Source organism: Aedes aegypti, chromosome 3 (genome assembly GCF_002204515.2).
Source record: "Aedes aegypti strain LVP_AGWG chromosome 3, AaegL5.0 Primary Assembly, whole genome shotgun sequence".
Classification (NCBI taxonomy): Eukaryota; Metazoa; Arthropoda; class Insecta; order Diptera; family Culicidae; genus Aedes; species Aedes aegypti.
This window is the reverse complement of record NC_035109.1, coordinates 45437089-45456946: the sequence shown is the minus strand read 5'-3', so window position 1 is coordinate 45456946 and position 19858 is coordinate 45437089. Positions and strand designations below refer to the sequence as shown.

The 19858-nt window shown below is 32.9% G+C and overlaps 1 protein-coding gene across 1 annotated transcript in view; it reads right to left on the bottom strand.

Annotated features, from left to right (window-relative positions):
* The window catches only part of LOC5575633 (cryptochrome-1), a 104136-nt gene that overhangs the window by 34855 nt on the left and 49423 nt on the right, over positions 1-19858 (bottom strand). Inside the window, exons 3-4 of the mRNA XM_001655728.2 lie at positions 4765-5050; positions 2404-2655 (exon numbers count right to left, since the gene is read on the bottom strand). Coding sequence (XP_001655778.2) covers positions 2404-2655; positions 4765-5050 — 538 coding nt within the window. The remainder of the gene's footprint in view (positions 1-2403; positions 2656-4764; positions 5051-19858) is intronic.

The following is a 19858-nucleotide window of genomic DNA, read 5'->3' as shown; positions in this document are numbered from 1 at the left end:
AGAAATAGAGAGGTGCGGTGCGAAAACACGCGTTTTAACATATCCAACTTCGGAAGGGAAGTAAAGCCGATGATCCCGTGATGAACTAGCCCAGGGTTAAAAATCTCGTTAATACAGAAAGAAAAAAAGAAAAACTATATTTTCTTCATCAAAATAATGAAAAATTTTGAACTTTGTAGAAAAATTTACTTGCAGATCTGCCATTGGGAACTTTCTGCGTGGAATATGATGAAATCATGTCAAAATACCAACAGAGAACAGTTTAAGACATACATATTAATATGTGGAACGTCGTTTTGATTTAAATATATATAAAAGAAAGTTATGTGAAGAATAACCTAAAATATCATTTTAGGTGGCCCAGATAGCCGTAGCGATAAACGCGCAGCTATTCAGCATGACCATGCTGAGGGTCGTGGGTTCGAATCCCACTGGTCCAGGATCTTTTCGTAAAGGAAATTTTCTCGATTCCCAGGGCATAGAGTATCATCGTACCTGCCACACGATATACACATGCAAAAACGGTCAATCGGCAAAGAAATCTCTCAGTTAATAACTGTGGAAGTTTTCATAAGAACACTAATCTGAGAAACAGGCTTTGTCCCAGTTGGGACGTAACGCCAGAAAGAAGATAAGTTGCATTACAACGTTTCAATGACTTACCAATGACACTGCGGAACACGTTTTTGTCTCAAGCACCAAAATACCGCTATTCACTCAATTAAGGGTCATTGCCGTTCAAAAATATCGTAGCACATCTAGTTTTTGAGGTATTTACTGTTGAAAATGCAAAAATTGACTATTTTAGCCAACTTGCATGTTAGTTTGCCAGTTTGTAAGGCAAATTATTTGCTTAATTTGCCACAGAATTCAAACTTTATGTGTATAACAATACTTATCGACAAAGTTTATAATACTTTAGATGCGGAAAGGTTTTTTTTTATGGTTTTAAAAAGTATTGTATTTTCCCATACAAGAGAAACGAAGAATTTTGTATGGAGACAGCAAACATTGAGAAAAAATCGGTTTAATTTAAATTTAATCTCGCAACTTCAACCAAATTTAATCCAAAATGAAAGTTGCAAAATAGCATGCTTAGTGGATTAGATCACAAAAAAATTGATAAATTATACTTTAAATTTCATGTAAACATCAATAAAATCAATGTTTTATACAACTTAAGCGACCTGTAGCCAAAAATTGTGACGTGCTGGAACATTTCTGAAAATAGCATCAGATTTAGCAACCCCAAATCTACTCGAACACATTTTTTTATTCTTGAGACACGCAAAAATGTCATTTTTGTTACGCTGTGTAACTGTCAAGACTAATGATATTCTAGAATTTCCCCATGTGGACACCCTATGCAATGCCAAAGCAGTTTTCAATAGAATTGGTTTAAATCATTGATAATTATTTTTCTAAGAGTAGAGTAACCTGTTTATGGTTATTGTCATGCTTTTTCCGTAGAAAATTATGCAATGATCATAATAACACGATATAGATATAGGTTACGTTTTTGCTTCTTCTTCTTTCTGGCGTTACGTCCTCACTGGGACAGAGCCTGCTTCTCAGCTTAGTGTTCTTATGAGCACTTCCACAGTTATTAACTGAGAGCTTACTATGCCAATGACCATTTTTGCATGTGTATATCGTGTGGCAGGTACGAAGATACTCTATGCCCTGGGAAGTCGATAAAATTTCCAGCCCGAAAAGATCCTCGACCGGTGGGATTCGAACCCACGACCCTCAGCTTGGTCTTGCTGAATAGCTACGCGCTTACCGCTACGGCTATCTGGGCCCCTAGGTTACGTTTTTAATAGTTTTTAATACCCCACATCAGGGGTAGCATTAAAAATGTATATGTTTCGTCTCTTCTGATCCCAGGAAACCAAATACTGATCAAATTGATACCGCATGTTATTTTTCACGTGCCGATTAGGATACCTGATGACTTTTGTCTCATATGAATCCTCAAATTTTTCATCCATATAGCGTTGAAGTTGAAAATTGTTGCAAGTTACCCCATTTGACGGTATTGAACAGTTTTCACGCTATTATCCAACTGTTTACCTGGAAATCTTAAATATACTAATCGAAGATAAAGGATATTCTATAAAAACATTGGATGGTGTTGAATTCTATATAATTATTGAAAAAACATTATGATTCTGTCGCGCACTTTTAAGCACTAAATGTTTACATATTCCTGCATTTTGTTTTTAATTAATTGTATGTTCTTAAAATGCGTTATTAGTAACCTAGAACAGTTGAAATAACATTATAGATGCAAAATCCCGATGGCATTATGTTCGAAATATAGCATTTGAACGAATATAAAAAATGAGTTGAATGGTCTTAAAGCTTTGTCCGTTACTGTATATCACTCAAATTTGAACTAACCTCTCCAGCTTGTACAGCGTGTGCGAGACGGCCGAGATGACTTCTATGCCCAGCTCTTTGCACATCTCGGAAATGTTGTGGTCGCGAACTTTTCCAAATGGTTCCGGGTCCTCCTCGAAGGTGAGACACGTGGTACCCCACTCTTTGAACAGCTTTGGCAAAGCATCTGCCGGTTGACCTCGAATGACGAACAGTCGGGAGTTCAATTTCCTCAGGTTACGATCCAGGTCTTCCAGGCATTGCAGCAAGAATCTGAAATTGATAAACAAATACGGTTGAAAGGAAGCTATTTGCTTATATGGATGCACCAATATGTAACAAGCTCAACCGCTCACCCCCACCAGATAACATGGACTTAGGGATATGTTAAACCAAAATATCGAGGTAGATTAAACAAAAAAAAAACAGCAGTTCCAAAATAATGCAAAACTAAACCAAGATTTTTTTCTTCAGAGCTCCTGCAATAATTCCAGATGAATAGGTATAATAGCTGTAGAAATTAAATATGGAATCTCTTGATATATAACGATATCTAGATAAATTCATGAAGCTATCAATACTGGAGTTCTGGGCTCAGTAGTTTTAGGAATCATTGAACAATTTCTGTCGGATTCCTCGGAAACGTTAATAACAAATCATTGTAAAAATTTACATACATAGACGAATTTGGCCCAATTGAGATCCTGGTAAAATTGCAATCTATGCCTAGAGATATTTTAAGTTTTTCCCAGATAATTCATTATATCCTAAGATACATACAAAAGTTGGCTAAACGATTTAGCACTTCTAATCGATAATGGTTCAAACCGGTAATTGGTACCATTACCCAGCCAAGAAATTTGATTTCGACTCGTTTCATTAAAATAAAATCAAATCGTACAACTAGCCCCTGCGTTCCTTACTTACGGAAATCCTAAAATCCTAGCTACGCCCAAGGCAGATGACAATGCACTGTGCTCGGATAAGATTAACTGTTATGCACAGTCTAAATGCCACCCCCAGAGAAGCAACCTCAAAAAAGAATACCATTGGAAACTTCTCTCTGTTCTTTTTGAGCCATCCTGTTACATCGGTTGGCAATCACATTGATCAACACGTGATTTCTGTAGTATGAATAATCATCGTTTACGAGCAGGAGAAGCTAACGAACGACGACGATGACGATGTAACATGTTGACATGGGAGAAGTAAAGGCATTGATTGCGATATAATGTGCGCTTTGGGCAACATGTAGTACTTCCTATATCAGATTGATTTCAAAATAGGTAGGATAACGAGTAAATATAATAATTGTCGACCTAGTTTTAGGATTTTGACCTACTTTGTTTTTGTAATTAATCAGAAAAAAAGACAACATTATTGATTATTGAAAATAAGGTTGACAAAATTGTCACGTGCAATACCTTTTTGTCTAAAATTTCGAACATGACTCATATTCCGAAAAGTAGCGATTTCAAAGATAAGAATTGATATTTTCACAACTTCTAAATCTACAGGCTTTGAATCATTAGAGAAGTGATCATCATGTGTAGAAATTTGTGTGGTTTTCTTTTAAAAAAGGTGTTAAAAGAGACAATTGTCATGGTGCAGCCAGCGCCATCTGGTGAATGAATTCGGAAATATATTGTCCACAAAGTAAAATATATCAGGTGTATGAACAAATTCTTCACACAAAAAAATATATTTCGTGTTATTTTCTTGTTATTTGCGCTTAAACACTATCCTCATTAAAGAACTTCAAAATAGGACCCTGGGTATTCACAGGTTAATTTCAAGTGCTGGATGCATACCTCATTTCATATTCTTCGGTCCCTTCCCGACTAAAAAAAGGAAACGCGTGATCCATTCCAAATTGGGTCCTAAAATTTTTAAAGAAACCTTGTTTTTATTCAATAACACGAAAGAGCATCTTACTGCAACTACTTTAGCAATTTTTCTCGCTCAAATAACGGCTATATCATGTTTAAACTTTAACTTAAAAATTGGGTCCATAAATGAACCTTGACACTTAAGATCATGTTTGACGTTCGCTTAGTCGACAAAAACACCACAGGGGTTTTAGTTTTAACACTGGGGTTGTTCCTATCCGACATTTCGGAAGGGACACGGAAAACAAAATACACCAAAAAATTTGAGTTTAAGCCAAGGGGTGTGACAAAATCTAAAAAAATGTTTTTTGGGTTCAAACCAACGAAAAACATTAGAAAATTGAGTAAACATGTGTTATTGGCCTAAACTTAAGCGTTTGGCACTAAAATTGGGACATGGCTTTAGGACCCTATTCAAGCGAAATCAATTCCGCTAAGATTCCGTTTCTCAATGGCATTAGCGCTCCTTATTGATTTTCAATCAAACTCTTACCTCCATTTGTTGATGCCAACGTTGGAGCTTCCGGCGAACCAGGGATCGATAACGAACACACATCGGAACGAGACGGCATCCTTGAGCCCTTCGCGCAATGCCGGATTGTCGTGTAAGCGCAAACCCTTGCGGAACCAGTGAACGGTGTGCTTCTGTTGGTGTTGCTGTTTCTGGGTGCCGATTGATGAATTAGTTCCGGTTCCGGTGCCACCACTACCAATCGTGGATGTGGCCGTATTGGTGGTTTTCTGCTGGTGCACCAAATTATGCTGCTTGGTCATTCCCACTGTTTAAAGGAAACAGAAAAATGGTAAGTATATATATTTGATATGTCAAATTTAGTGTGTTTCAAATGATTGTAATGTTATGAAAACGCGAACACTGAATACAATCAGATATTACTGTGGATTAATTGTCAAACAAAAATCTTCAAGATTTATTGAAACTTTTACCTAGGAATTTAAACTTGATGTGAATATTTTTATAAGTTTCTTACAATTATCGACACGTCTCAATTTTAATTTGTTTTGAAATTGATTTTCCATTCAAATACATTCCACTATACACAACTAGCTTTCGATTGGACTATCGAAATAAAGATATATCGAAATTTAGAACACGAAACCGATACGAATGCCGTTGAAGAGATCATCGAGACAGTCATGAGAACCAACTTTTACTATGATTCAGAACCTCGGAGATTAAGAATATCGAGATATTGAGAATTGACTGTTACAAAATTTGACAATATGATATTATTCCAGCAACAAATTAGGCTGATAATAATAATATTATAATATTGATATTAGAATTTTGAATTGTTTTTGGATAAAGAATCATATTGCAGCATCAAAACGCCTTTTCTATAACCAGAAATTGAAGTTTCAGAAATACACCAAAAGTTGCCCTTAACTTTTTTATTTTAAACTGCACCATGTTGAAACTGCCCTTAAAACATAGGATATTAATGTGGAAAGAGATAAACGTAACATTGTTGGTGGAGCATCTGGAGTAACTTATGAAACGGGCGTATTTTCTTAAGTTTTATGATATCAATATAATTGAATCCTAAATATCTTGAAAACGACTGGTTTTAGGAAGATCATTGTTATTAGCATTTTGAATTGTTTTAAGGTGAAAAATCATATTACAGCATCAAAACGTCTTATCTACGGCCACAAATTGAATTTTCAGAAATGCACCAAAAGTTGCTCTTAGAAAAACTTTTTTATTTTAGATTTCACCATGTTGAAACTGTGCTTAAATCATCTGGGTTTACATTGAAATTTTACAGAAAAAAAATTGAAAAAAATCAAAGATACCTATTTTTTGCAATTTGCGTTTTAAGGTTTAATTTCGATTTTTTCATGAAAATAAAAGTATTTTTTTTTCAGTGTATATTTTTTTACAAAGCCTATTTGATTGTCTACCATCCCTCCTCAGACACTTTTTCTCTATAACAAACGGTTTCCGAGGTACATTTTTTTTAATGGTGATGCTAAAAATACTTATGCCCTTATCAGAAGTTACTCTTGATTTTAAATGGTCTCTCCACCAGTGGAAAAAACTTATTCTATTATATCGAAACTATGTGCAAAATTCCATTTGAATCCAAGGTAGTCGAGTTTCATCGTTTACCGATTTGGCGTGGAACCGCTCTTATAAGGGTCAGTTTTGCATGAAATATGCACAGTTTGTAAAGGTTTAAACAATACTGTTGGAAATTTTAGCCTAAGCCTACGAACAAACCTTTAATGTTGAAAATGTTGGTTAAGCTTAAGTGTTAACTGCTAAACTCACTTTTAAAATCGTTCTGCTTATGAAACCGTTTATTCTCGAATATGTTAAACGATATAATAAAAAAAAACAATATTAAATACAACTTCCTTGCCTAGAACTGAAATTTTTTTTTTTTTTTTGACTTCGCAGTCAGGACACACAGTATTTTCATCATTGAACAGTCTTCCCATGAACAGAACCGAAGTTAAAATTTAGTTTGAACCTTGCTACTTGTGTTGAATCGCAAACGTGCTGCGTCTCAGTACCAGTGAACCATGCCGAACCCGGTACATGTGTACTTCGGTTCACACACAGATAAAAATATTTAAATTCCAATGTAGTGTAAACAGAGGAATAGAGTAAAAATAAACCAAATTCATCTATTTTTACGGCATTTCGTTTAGTTGTCAACCAAAGATGCTTGAATGTTACATGATCGTGTAAATTTAAAGTGCATTTGATTGAAAAATAAGCGATTTGTCGTTGACATTTAGGGCTCATTCATTTATTTTATAACGCTAAAAATGGCCATTTTTGATACCCACCCACCCCCTTGTAACGCTTTATGTATGAAAATCTAACAAATTTGGTTGAGCCGTAACATCATGAGGACACCCACCCACCCCTTAAAGCGTTATGAAATTTGTGAATAAGCCCTTTCAGTTTATTTTGATGCTCCAAATGTGTGCATGAAAATAAACTGAAATTAACAACACATTTTTATCTGTGTATGGCACAATATCTGCTTTGATAGAAAATGATGAAATCCACGCGGATAAATTTCTTGGCACAAATCACAAGACCCTTGAGGCTTGAATAATTCTTTTATTTAAGTAGATCAACTAAGATCAATATTTTAAGTAACATTTAGCGGTAACTTAATGAAAAAACTAAGGATTATACCACAGACAAACAGACGTAACACTTAGAACAAATCTCGATCAAAATCATAGTCACGAATGCATATACGCCCAATGCTAAAATCGGTGTGTTTGGCAAACAGACCAACAGATGGCGGTAGTGTGTAAACGTCAAACACGAACAAAAACGACGCGAGCGCTGCAGGTGGCGGATTAGCCACCTACGATATTTTTGAATCGACCGTTAAACAGGTGGTCGATGGACAATGATGAGAGTGTGACGTCTTTTTGTCTGTGATTTTCTATATCATACAACAAGACACGATAAGTAGAAATTGATAAGCGTGGATTTTACCGTTTTCTGTCTGTCCGTTTTGCAGAAACCGATGATTTGTACCAAAATTTGAACCTCGGTGGCAATCGAGGTTCAAATGGACCGGTTTTCGGTTCATTCATGATCAAAAACATTTGAATTTGCAAAAAAATATCCTAAGACTTTAGAAGCCCGCGAATGTCTACGATGAGGATAAGTTCATTCGAAAGCTTCAAACAAGCCCTTTCAAGTAAGGTACAATTTATTTTGCGAAGACTTGCAATACACTGTAAACTCGGCATTACCCTTTAATGTGGAAAAAATACCCATTATTTGCTGATATATGGAAACGTCAAAATGATGGGTACTTTATTTTTTCAGATACAGAGTATTTTATACCCTTTTATATATTCCACGGACTTACTCTTTAATGGGTGAAAAAAATCTTGCAATTCATAATAGTTCTTTATGGAGCAGAGACATACTTGCAGTAACACGATGGAATAACTGTTTTCTAAATTTGGATACATCAATAGTATGTATAATTTCTTTCCCTCTAGTGTTCTGATAAATATGAAACAATCATTTGATTACAGGATACTTTTGCTTCCATATACATCCCGTATGCATGTCAAAATCGCCAATAGAAGATGTCAGTTTGCTAGGCTAGTAACATCAACGTAAACCAATTCATTATGCTCCCGCACCTGAACAATAATTAATTGCAAATAGTTTATTCAATAAAAATTATGTATATAATCAAGTGTTTTAGTAGATATTTTTATAAACGAGAAAAAATATTAAAATCAAACAGAAATTTCATATATTGAAAAAGAGTAAATTTTACTCTGTTTCTCAGAACAAATGTTTTGGATAATGGGTAAAATTCACTCGTTGATCTGACGTACAAGCCCTTTACTCTTTAAAGAGTAAAGGCCCTTTACTCTTTTTATGAGTTAAACTAGTTTCTCTCAAAAAGGGTACTTTTTTACCCTTTAAAGGGTACTTTGCTTTTACAGTGTAGACCACTTTTAACACGTTTGAAGATGTACGGAACGCAATTCCTATTAAATAATAACAGCCCTGTGTTATGTTAATACGTGCATTACAATCGTAGTAGCCATGAATAGCATGTGGTGTGATTTGTATTACAATCTGAACAAGTAAATTTCAATTATTTACATCACGTGTAATTTTACAATTTCAATTTTCCTATATCACGCCTTTAGTAACACATTTCCATAATATTTGTATGGATCGTCATATATCCTAAGTCTCCTTTTTCTAACAATGTTTCGTGTTTTATGAACGCTCCACAGCAATTGCCTTGCGAGTTATATAAATCGTGGTAATAAAAGAGTGGTAAGATTACATCATGCTATAAATGCTTTATAAAACATGCAATATTTGTGGTATTTTTGTAGAGCTTCTCGTCTGAGTTCTTTAAGGCGAAACTGGAGGCTTTTCCGTTGGGATTAACATAGCCAGCTTTCAAATTCAAATTTTCTTGGTAGTAGTGAGCTCATCCAAGTACCGCTATGGGGAGTATTGTAATTACGTGTAATTCAAATAACGGAAAATATAAGAACGCCATAATCGGGTGGACATTAACAAAACAATTACTCAAGGAACTGAAATAACATACTTTAGGCTGAACGACCTTGGTAGCCTGTCACAGTGGGGCAAAATATTATAATTTTCAGTCAATTTCTCTATAGTCATAGATATGAGTTTTTGAGAAATGTTATCTCCTACGAACTATATAGCATAGGTATGAACCATATTTTGTGGATCGAAATCGATAGATCTACATGGCTTTGAAATCATATAGGCTAGTTTTCCATTTCAATAGTATCAAATAAATTGTAAGAAGTATTGGAAAACGTTTGATAAAATAAACAAAAACAATTTGTGGGCAACCAAATGTGAGCAACATTTTTTTTTATCTATCGCGTAGAATTTTAGTGATCATGGGTTCGATTTTCAGCACCTCCACAAAAAACTTCGTTTTGCCATCGAAAGAAACCACATAGCGGGGAAGACCATTCATTCTCAATCAGTATCAGATTGTTGAAGCATAAAATGAATTAATTGAGAATCAAAGACAACTCCCAGATTATTTTTGCATTGTTGGTGAATGCTTTGCTATTCTGGGAGATTGACTGGACATTTTGGAAAAATGTGATATTTCTTAACCTCAATTTGTTCTGATTTTTCAAAGCAGATTTCGTTGAGTATTTCTGAAATATTGGCAACTGCTAAGAAAATCTGAGAGAATTTGTGGACATATTTGAATGTTGGAGGATAATAAGAAAAGGAAAGCTTTGAACTTCACATAACACTATATGCAGGGATTGAATCCTGAGAAAATTGAGATAATCGCTCACGTATCGCTCTCTGTAACAATCATAACATGCTGCACATTATGAGAGACTGTTTATCGTATACTGCTACAAGTTTGATCAGATTGGGGGGATACTAGTGCATGATAAAACCCCTCTAAACATGCTCCAAGCATGGGGGACGCTGTTGTTATTGGAAGTTCGTGGATTGTTTATCGTGCCAGTAAAGAAAAACACCTATCCCCAACGGTAAACAAGCGAGAAAAATGGATTTTATCATCGCTCTCTCGTTGGGGCTCTCGCTCGCTGCTTCCATTTATCAGACTTGTTACACCTTGCGATACAATGACGATCGTGGACCGCAACAGATGGGATGTTTTTCTTTGCTTGCTTTGATCGTGCTTCACTCTCAAATGAGAGCGAATTCTGCAACGCCTGACTATATGATTATTTTGAAGTTTTTAAAATTTTGGTGATTTTGAATATATGTTCCGAAAATCCATATTTTTATCGATGTTGGGGGATTTTTTATTTCGATTCAAGAGGAAGAAATTGATAAGTATTTTTTAATGGCTTGATAAATCATAAACTTAGTTTAGAATTAGCCTGTAAATGTTTCATATACATTTTTTTATTCCAATCGTTATTCAATGGAAAGAATTAAGAAATCGTGCGTAATTGCATTTGGTCGTATTTTAGAATCAAACATCGGTCAATCGATTCGACATGTTGAATTTGAATCGATTCAGTAACATCGATGTTCAGATCATATTTGCCCTACGCTTCTCACAACCCATATTGATCAATTTCATTTACACACACGCGGTGTGTAAATTGGTTTTTGGATTCATTGGTGAATAGTTTTGAATTCTGAAAAAATGTCTGGACTAATTTGAAATGATGACGCATAACGAGGGATTCTTAGGTTATTTCTGAACTAATTGAGGATTACAGAGAACTTTTAAATCATTTTTGATTTTTTTTTTAATGTTTCATATTTGTTGATGAATACTCTGGAATACTGAGAGTATTTCAGAATGAATTGGGAATGTTAAAGAATAACCAGAAATTGATAGATTAGTTCGTAACCAAATGAAGAGCACATTAAACTCTTCGAATATGTCTGAATCGTTGGTTAATACTTTTGGATTCTATGATAATTTCTGCACAAATTGGGAATGCGGATAATGACAAGAAATCCTGAGGATCGCCAAGAATTATAAAAATATGTTTGAATTGTTGTTGAATACCTGGTATTCTTAGAGAAAGTCTCAAAAAAAAATGGATGTAGTCAAATTCCTGGAATATATTTAAATCGATCATAGATCACGAAAATATTCTCTAAATTGAATTGTTGTTTCTGAGCCATTTGGAAGTGTTGATAGCAACGAGAAAATTCTTGAAAATTTGTCAACTAATTGGGAATCACAGACAATAGGTAAATTATTTCAGAATTGTTGTTGAATATTTTGGTATTCTGAGAGAATGTCTGGACATTTTTGGAATGTTAACGATTAACAAGAGATTCCTAGGTTGTTTCTCAACTAATTTAGGAGTACAGAAATTGAATTTGCAAGATTATTTTTAAGATCAACAATTTACTTTGGAAATCCTGGGAGAATGTTTCAACGAATTAGGAATTTTCAAAGATAACCAGAAATACCTGGAATATTGCTCAACTTATTGAGCACCATAGACATCTATAGGAGAATTTCTGAATTGTTTGTAATACTTTGAAATTCCCAAAGATTGTTGATGATAACGAAAAATTGCTTCTTGACGATCTCAGATAACAATAAAATTATTTTTGCATTATCCACATTTTTTCAATTGCTGTTGAATAATTTGGAGATTTGAGATAATGTTTTAATTGAGAATGTTGAAGGATAACGAATATTTCTGAACCATTTGAAGATCACCAAGATCCCTGAGAGTATTTCTGAATTGTTGGAAAATACATTGAAATTATGAGAGAATGTCTGGACAAATTGGAAATGTTGAAGGGTAACCTGAAGGTTAACATAGACCTCTAAGATCTTTTATGAAAAGATGGTAAATACTCTGATAAGAATAACGAGAACTTCTCAAAATATTTTTGAATATTTTTTTTTCTAAATTGTTGACTAATAATTTGTAACTCTCGCTCTGGACTAATCGTAAATGTTGAAAAATAACATGAATTACCTAGATTATTTATGAACTAAATGAAAATCACAGAAAATGCAAAGATTATTTCTGAATTTTAAGTGAATATTTTGGAATTCATGAAGAATGCCTGTACAAATTTTGAATGATCGCGGATTCAAGAGATTCCTAGGATATTTCTAAGCTAGTTGAGGATTACATGAAACTTTAAAATTATGTATAAACATGCAATATTGATTTTGGATTGTTCGTAAATACTTTGGAGGATTGAGAGAACGTCTGAAAAAATGAGAATGTCGAAACATAACCAGAAATTCATAGAATATTTCTGAAATTATTAAGTATGCGTAATTCTGAAATGTTGGTAAATACCTTAAAATTATGGGAGAATGTCTGCGCTATTTGGTAAAGTTGAAAGATATTAAAAAAAATCCAGAATATGTTTAAGCTAATTGAGAACCACATAGATCTTTGAGTATTTATGAATTGTTGGTTTGAAATTCAGACAAATTTAAAATGTTAGATTCTTAGGTTATTTCAGAACAAAATATAAAAACAAAGAATTCCAGGGATATTTTCGAATATTTAAGATAATTGTTCAAATGTTGATAAATACTTTGGAATTCTGAGAGAATGTCTGAAATTATTTGGAAAGTTGTACATAACGAGATATTCTAAGAATATTTCTTAACCAATCAAGGATTGCAGAAATGTTCAAGCATATTTCTGAATTGTGTTTACAAACTTTAGCAATCTGAGAGAATATGCGTACAAAATGGGAATGTTGAGAGGAAATTGTTTTGAACATTTTTGTTCCTATTGAGGATTTTAGAGAACCCTGAGAGTATATTTGAATTGTAGTTGAACACTTTGGTTTTATGCGAAAATGTCTAGACAAATTTAGAATATTGATGATAACGAGAAATTCGTAGAATATATTCAAACTAATTACGTTACACAGTGATCTCTAAGAGTATATCTAAATTGTTAATGAATAATTATTATGAAATTCTGAAATAATGTCTGGGAACTGAGGGAATGTTGAGAATAACAAAAACTTTGTAGTATATTTATGAATGTATTAAGCATCACAAAGAACTCTTGGATTATTTTAGAATTGTTGCTCAATATTTTGGAATCCTGGAAGAAAAACAAATGCTGATGATAACAAGCAATTCCTAGAACTTATCTGAACTCACCAAGGAATTCAGAGAATTTCTGTATTATTATTAATGTGTTGTTGGATACTTTGAGTATCTGACGTCTGGAAAAAAAAGTTATACGGAAAGATAACGAGGGATTCTCATGTGGATTCTGAACTCATTGAAAATAACAAAGATTGCTAAGATTATTTTTGAATTTGCAAGATGATTTTTCAATTGTTGATGAATACCTTGGAATTCTGAGAGGATATCTGAAAACATTAGGAGGATTGAAGTATAACGAAAATATCCTAAAATATTTTTTTAATTAATTTAAACGCAGAAAAACCTCATAGAGTTTTTCGGAGTTGTTGATGAATGCTTTGAGAGTCCTTAGAGAATATCTGAATAAATTTGGGGACCTTAAGGGATTACCAGAAATACTTAGAATATATCAGAACTAATTGAGGACCACAGAAACCTCTAAGCGAATTTTGGAATCGTTGTTGAATACATTAAAATTCTGAAAACATGTCTGGGAACATGGGAAATGCTGATGATGACGAGAAATTTCTATTATCTTTCTGAAGATTCAAGATTACAAAGAACTCTTGGACTGTTTCTGAATTGCTGGTCAATTCCTTAGGAATTCTGAATGAAATTTTGGACAATTTGAAAATGTTGATGATCCTAGACTATTTGTAAATTTATAGAGGATTTCAGATAATGCTGAATTATTTTTAAATTTTTGTTGAATACTTTGATGATCACATAAATAAATTTAAGTATTTCTGAATTGTTGATGAATAATTTGGAATCCTGGGAGAATGTCTGAATAAATTTGGAATATATAAGCATTTTTAGAAATACCTAGAACACTTCTTGGCTTATTTAGTATCACATAACTCTCTGAGAGAATTTCTGAATTGTTGGTATGTCTGCAAGAATGTCTGGGCACTTATGGATCTTTAATGGTGATTAAAAATTTCTGGTATATTTCTGAACTTATTGACGATCACAAAGAACACTTTGGTTATTATTGAATTGTTGTTTAATAACTTAGGCATTTTTTGGACAAACTGGAAATGCAGATGATAACGAGAAATTATTAGAAAATTTCTAAACTGATCGAAGATTTTTGAGAATTTTAAAATTATTATTAAATTGTTGTTGGATACTTTGAGAATCAGAGAGAACGACTGAAAAAAAATTGGTATATTGAAGGATAATCAGAATTTCCCAAGAAATCCGAGCTGATTGAGCAGAAATCTATGAGAATATTTCTGAATCGTTGTTGATTACTTCAGAATTCTGGGAGAATGTCTGAATAATTTGAAGTGTTGAAGGATGACCAGAAATTTCCAGCATATTTCTAAATAATTGGAAGACTACACAGAACTATAAGATTACTTCTGAAATATTGGTGAATATATTGGAATACTTGGAGAATGTATGGACAAATTTGGAATACATACGGATAACATGATTCTTAAGTTGTTTCTAAACACATGAAAGATTACAGAGAACTTATTTATTACAATTTATTTCTGTGATTCTCAAAGTATTCAACAACAATTTAAAAATAATCCAGGAATTCTCTGAAATCCTTGGTAAGTTCAGATTTGTTCTAGGAATTGCTTGTTATCATCAGTATTCCTTATTTGTTTTTCTTCCAGAGTTCCAAAATATTGAACAACAATTCAGATATAAACCAAGGGTTCTTTGTGATATACCACAAAGCTTTCGTTATTCTCAACATTGCCTAAGCGCCCAGACATTATTTCAGAATTTCATAATAATTATTCATTAACAATTTAGATATACACCTAGAGATCACTGTGTAACGTAATTAGTTTGAATATATTCGAGGAATTTCTCGTTATCATCAATATTCTAAATTTGTCTAGACATTTTCAAGTAAAACCAAAGTGTTCAACTACAATTCAAATATACTCTCAGGGTTCTCTATAATCCTCAAAAGGGGCCTTCCTTAGACGAGTGGTTAACGTCCGCGGCTTCAAAGCAAAGCCATGCTGAAGGTGTCTTGGTATGATTTCCGGTCGGTCTTTTCGTAATGGAAATTTCCTTGAATTCCCTGGGCAATGAGTATCATCGTACCTGTCAAACGATGTACGAATGCGAAAATGGAAACTTAGGTAAAGAAAGCTCTCAGTTAATAACTGTGAAAGTGCTCTTAGAACACTATGCTGAGTAGCCGGTTCTGTCCCAATGGGGACGTTAATGACAAGAAGAAGAAGAAGAGGAACAAAAATGTTCATAAAAAATTTCCTCTCAGCATTCTCATTTTGTTCGGATATTCTCTCAGATTTCCTAAGTTTGTAAACACATTTCAGAAATATCGTTGAAAATTTCTGCAATCCTTAATTAGTTCGGAAATATTCTTAGAATGTCTCGTTATGATCAACATTCCAAATAAGTTCGGACATTCTCTCAGAAATCCAAAGTATTCATCAATATTTAAACAATAATCTTAAATATTCAAAAATATCCCTGGAATTCTCTGTTTTTATATTTTTTTTCTGAAATAACCTGAGAATCTAACATTATATATTTGTCTGAATTCCAAAGTATTAACCAAGATTTCAGAGTTCCATGTGATTCTTAATTAGCTAAGAAATATTCCGGATTTTTGTAACATCTTCCAATATTACCAAATGGAGCATTGAAATTTCATTGACTTCCCTGGGCATAGAGTATCATCGTACCTACCACACGATATACGAATGCGAAAATGGCAACTTTGTCAGAGAAAGCTCTCAGTTAATAACTGTGGAAGTGCTCTTAGAACACTAAGCAGAGGAGCCGGCTCTGTCCCAGTGGGGACGTTAATGCCAAGAAGAAGAATAAAAGATCTTTGAGGTCTATGTTAACTCATTCTTTCATAATTTCAATGTATTTTCAACTCAGAAATACTCCCAGGGATCTCGGTGTTCCTCAAATGGTTCAGAAATATTCTATGAATTGATCGTTATCCTTCTACATTCTCAATTTGTTTAAACATTATCTCAAAATTCTAAACTATTCAACAGATATTGAAAAAATGTGGATAATGCAAAATTAATTTTATTGTTCTATGTGATCATCAAGAAGCAATTTCTCGTTATCATCATATTCTTCTTATTTCTGGCGTTACGGGACAATGCCTGCTTCTTAGTTTAGTGTTCTTATGAGCACTTTCACAGTTATTAGCTGAGAGTTTTCTGTGCCAATTAACAATTTTTGCATTTGTGTATCGTGTGGCAGGTACGATGATACTATATGCCATGGAAGTCGAGAAAAATTCCAACCTGAAAAGATCCTCGACCGGTGGGATTCGAAACCACGATCCTCAGCTTGGTCTTGCTGAATAGCTGCGCGTTTAACGCTACGGCTATCTGGGCCCCTCGTTATCATCAACAATCCCGATTTGCCTGGGCATTCTTTGGGAAATTCAAAGTATTACAAACAGTTCCGAGATTCTCCTACAGTTATTATACAGTTACCCTTGAAAATTCCTAATTCGTTGAAACATTCTCCCAGGATTTTCAAAGTAAATTGTTGATCTTAAAAATAATCTTGCAAATTCAATTTCTGTACTATCAAGTAAGTTGAGAAACAACCTAGGAATCTACAAGTTATTTTCTGAATTGCTAGTAAATAATTTAAAATTCTGCAAAAAATGTCTGGGCACTTATGGAATGTTGCTGATACCGAAAAATTTCCAGTATATTTCTGGACTTATTGAGGATCACAAAGTACTCTTTGTTTGCATTCCCAATTTGTCCAAAATTTCTTCCAGAGTTCCAGAAATAAGAACTCTGGAAGAAATTTTGGACAAATTGGGAATGCAGTTGATATCGCGAAATTCCTAGAATATTTCTGAACTAATCGTAGATTTTAGGGAATTCTTAGATTGTTTTTAAATATTTTAAGAATCTGAGAAAACATCGGGATAAATTTGGAAGGATAATGAGATTTTCTTAAAAAAATCTAATTAGTTTAGCAGAGATCTATAAAAAAAAATTTTATTGAATACTTTGGAATTCTGAGAGAATGTCTGAGTGTTGAAGGATAACCAGAAATTCTTAGAATATTTCTGAATCTCAAATTCTGATCCTCAAATATCACAGAGAACTAATTGTTGGAAAATGTCTGGACAAATTTGAAAAATAAACGAATAACGAGATTCCTAATTCGTTTCTGAAATCATTGAGGAATACAGAGTTCTTCAAGATAACCTTTGAGTTCGCAAGATTGTAATTGAATTGTTTGTGAATATTTCCGAATTCTGAGAGAATATATGAAAATGATTTGAATGCTGAAGGATAACGAGAAAATCCTACGATATATCTGAACAAATTAGGATCACAGAGATCTTTGGGAATATTTCTTAGTTGCTGATGAATACTTTGGAATTCAAAGAGAATATCTGAATAAAATTTAAAGTGATAAAAGATAACCAAAAAATTTAGAATGTATCTGATTTATTTGAGGCTTACAGAGAGCAACAAAATTACTTCTGAATTGTTGGTATATAGTTTGGAATTTTGAAACAATGTCTGAATAAATTGAGAATGTTGAATTCCCCTGGAATTTCTTGAAAATTTCTGAATCAATTGAGGATAACTAAGATCTCTTAGGCTTCAAATAATTTTTGGAAAATATTTTGAATTTATGAGAAAATTTGTGGACAAACGTTAAACTAATTGAGCAACACAGAGATCTGTGAGAGTATTTCTAAATTATTTTTGAATACTTTGGAATTCTGAAAGAACATCTGAACGAATTTCAAATTTCAAAGGAATATCATGAATTCCTAGAATTTTGCTTAAATAATTGAGGATCAGAGAACTATAAGAATATTTTGGTATTTTCAAGATTGTTTTTTTTTTTCGAGAGAATGCGTAAACAAAATTAGTATTAAGAAGGATAACGAGAAACTTTCAAGATATATCAAAACAAATTGAGGCATTATCAAATATGTTTTATTTAATTGAGTATCACAGTGTTCTCTGAGGGTATATATGATTTTTATAAAAATACTTTGAAATTATGAGAAAATGTATGGACAAATTGGGAATGTGGAAGGATGTCCAGAAATTTCAAGAATTTATTTCAAAAGAATTGAGGATCACATAGACCTTTGAGAGTATTTATGAATTGTTGGTAGTTTCTTTGTTTTACTGATAGAATATCTGGTCAATTTGGGAAAGTTGCAACTAACTAGATGGTCAAAGAGACTCTGACAGACTTTCTAAATTGTTGGTAAATACGTTGGAGGAATATAGAGGAAATGTTCGAAGAAATCAGGACTGTTGAAGGAATATTTAAAATATTTCTGAACTAAATGAGATTTATAGAGACCTCTTAAATTATTTCTGATTTATTGATGAATAGCTTGAAATTCTGAAAGAATGTTGGGACATATTTGCAATGATGATGGATGATGAGATATTCTTAGTTTATTTTTAAAATTATTGAGAATCAAAGAGAACTTATCTGTAAAATCTAAAAATTTTATCCATCCATCTGAAAATTCCAAATTATTCTTATAGCTCTCTGTGATCCTCAATTAGTTAAGCATTATTCTAGACATTCATTATAATCCTTCAAAATTTCAAATTTGTTCAGACATTCGCTCATAATTCCAAAGTATTCACAGTTCTCTGTGTTGCACAATAAGTTTGACATTTGTCCACAAATTCTCTCATAATCTCAAAATATTTGACAATTAATATTTATAGCCTCAGAGATCTCTATTATCCTCAATTGGTTCAGAAATATTTCAAGAATTTCTAGGAGAAATCAACATTTTTAAATTATTCAGACAATGTTTCAAAATTCCAAACTATATATCAACAATTCAGAAGTAATTTTGTTGCTCTCTGTAAGCCTAAAATAAATCAGATACATTCTAAAATTTGTTGGTTATCCTTTCACACTTAACATTTATTCAGATATTTTCTCTAAATTTCAAAGTATTCATGAACAACTAAGAAATATTCTCAGAGATCTGTGTGATCCTTATTTGTTCAGATATATCCTAGGAATATATAGTTATTCTTCGACATTCATATCATTTTCAAACATTCTATCAGAATTAGGAAACATTCGCAAACAATTCAGATATAATCCTTGAGAATTCAAAGGTTATCTTGAAGAACTCTGTAATCCTCAATGATTTCAAAAACAAATTAGTAATCTCGTTATTCGTTTATTTTCTAAATTTGTCAAGACATTTTCTGAGAATTTTTATATATTCACCAATAATTCATAAGTAATATTTTAGTTCTCTGTAGTCCTCAAATGGTTCAGAAATATTGTAGAAATTTCTGGTTATCCTTCAACACTCCAAATTTATTCAGACATTCTCTCAGAATTCCAAAGTATTCAACAATAATTCATAAATACAGGTCGGACTCGATTATCCGGAGTATAGATTTTTTTTTCACTCCGGATAATCGAATCCTCCGGATAATCGAATCACTAAGAAAAAAAATTGAAATCTTTGAT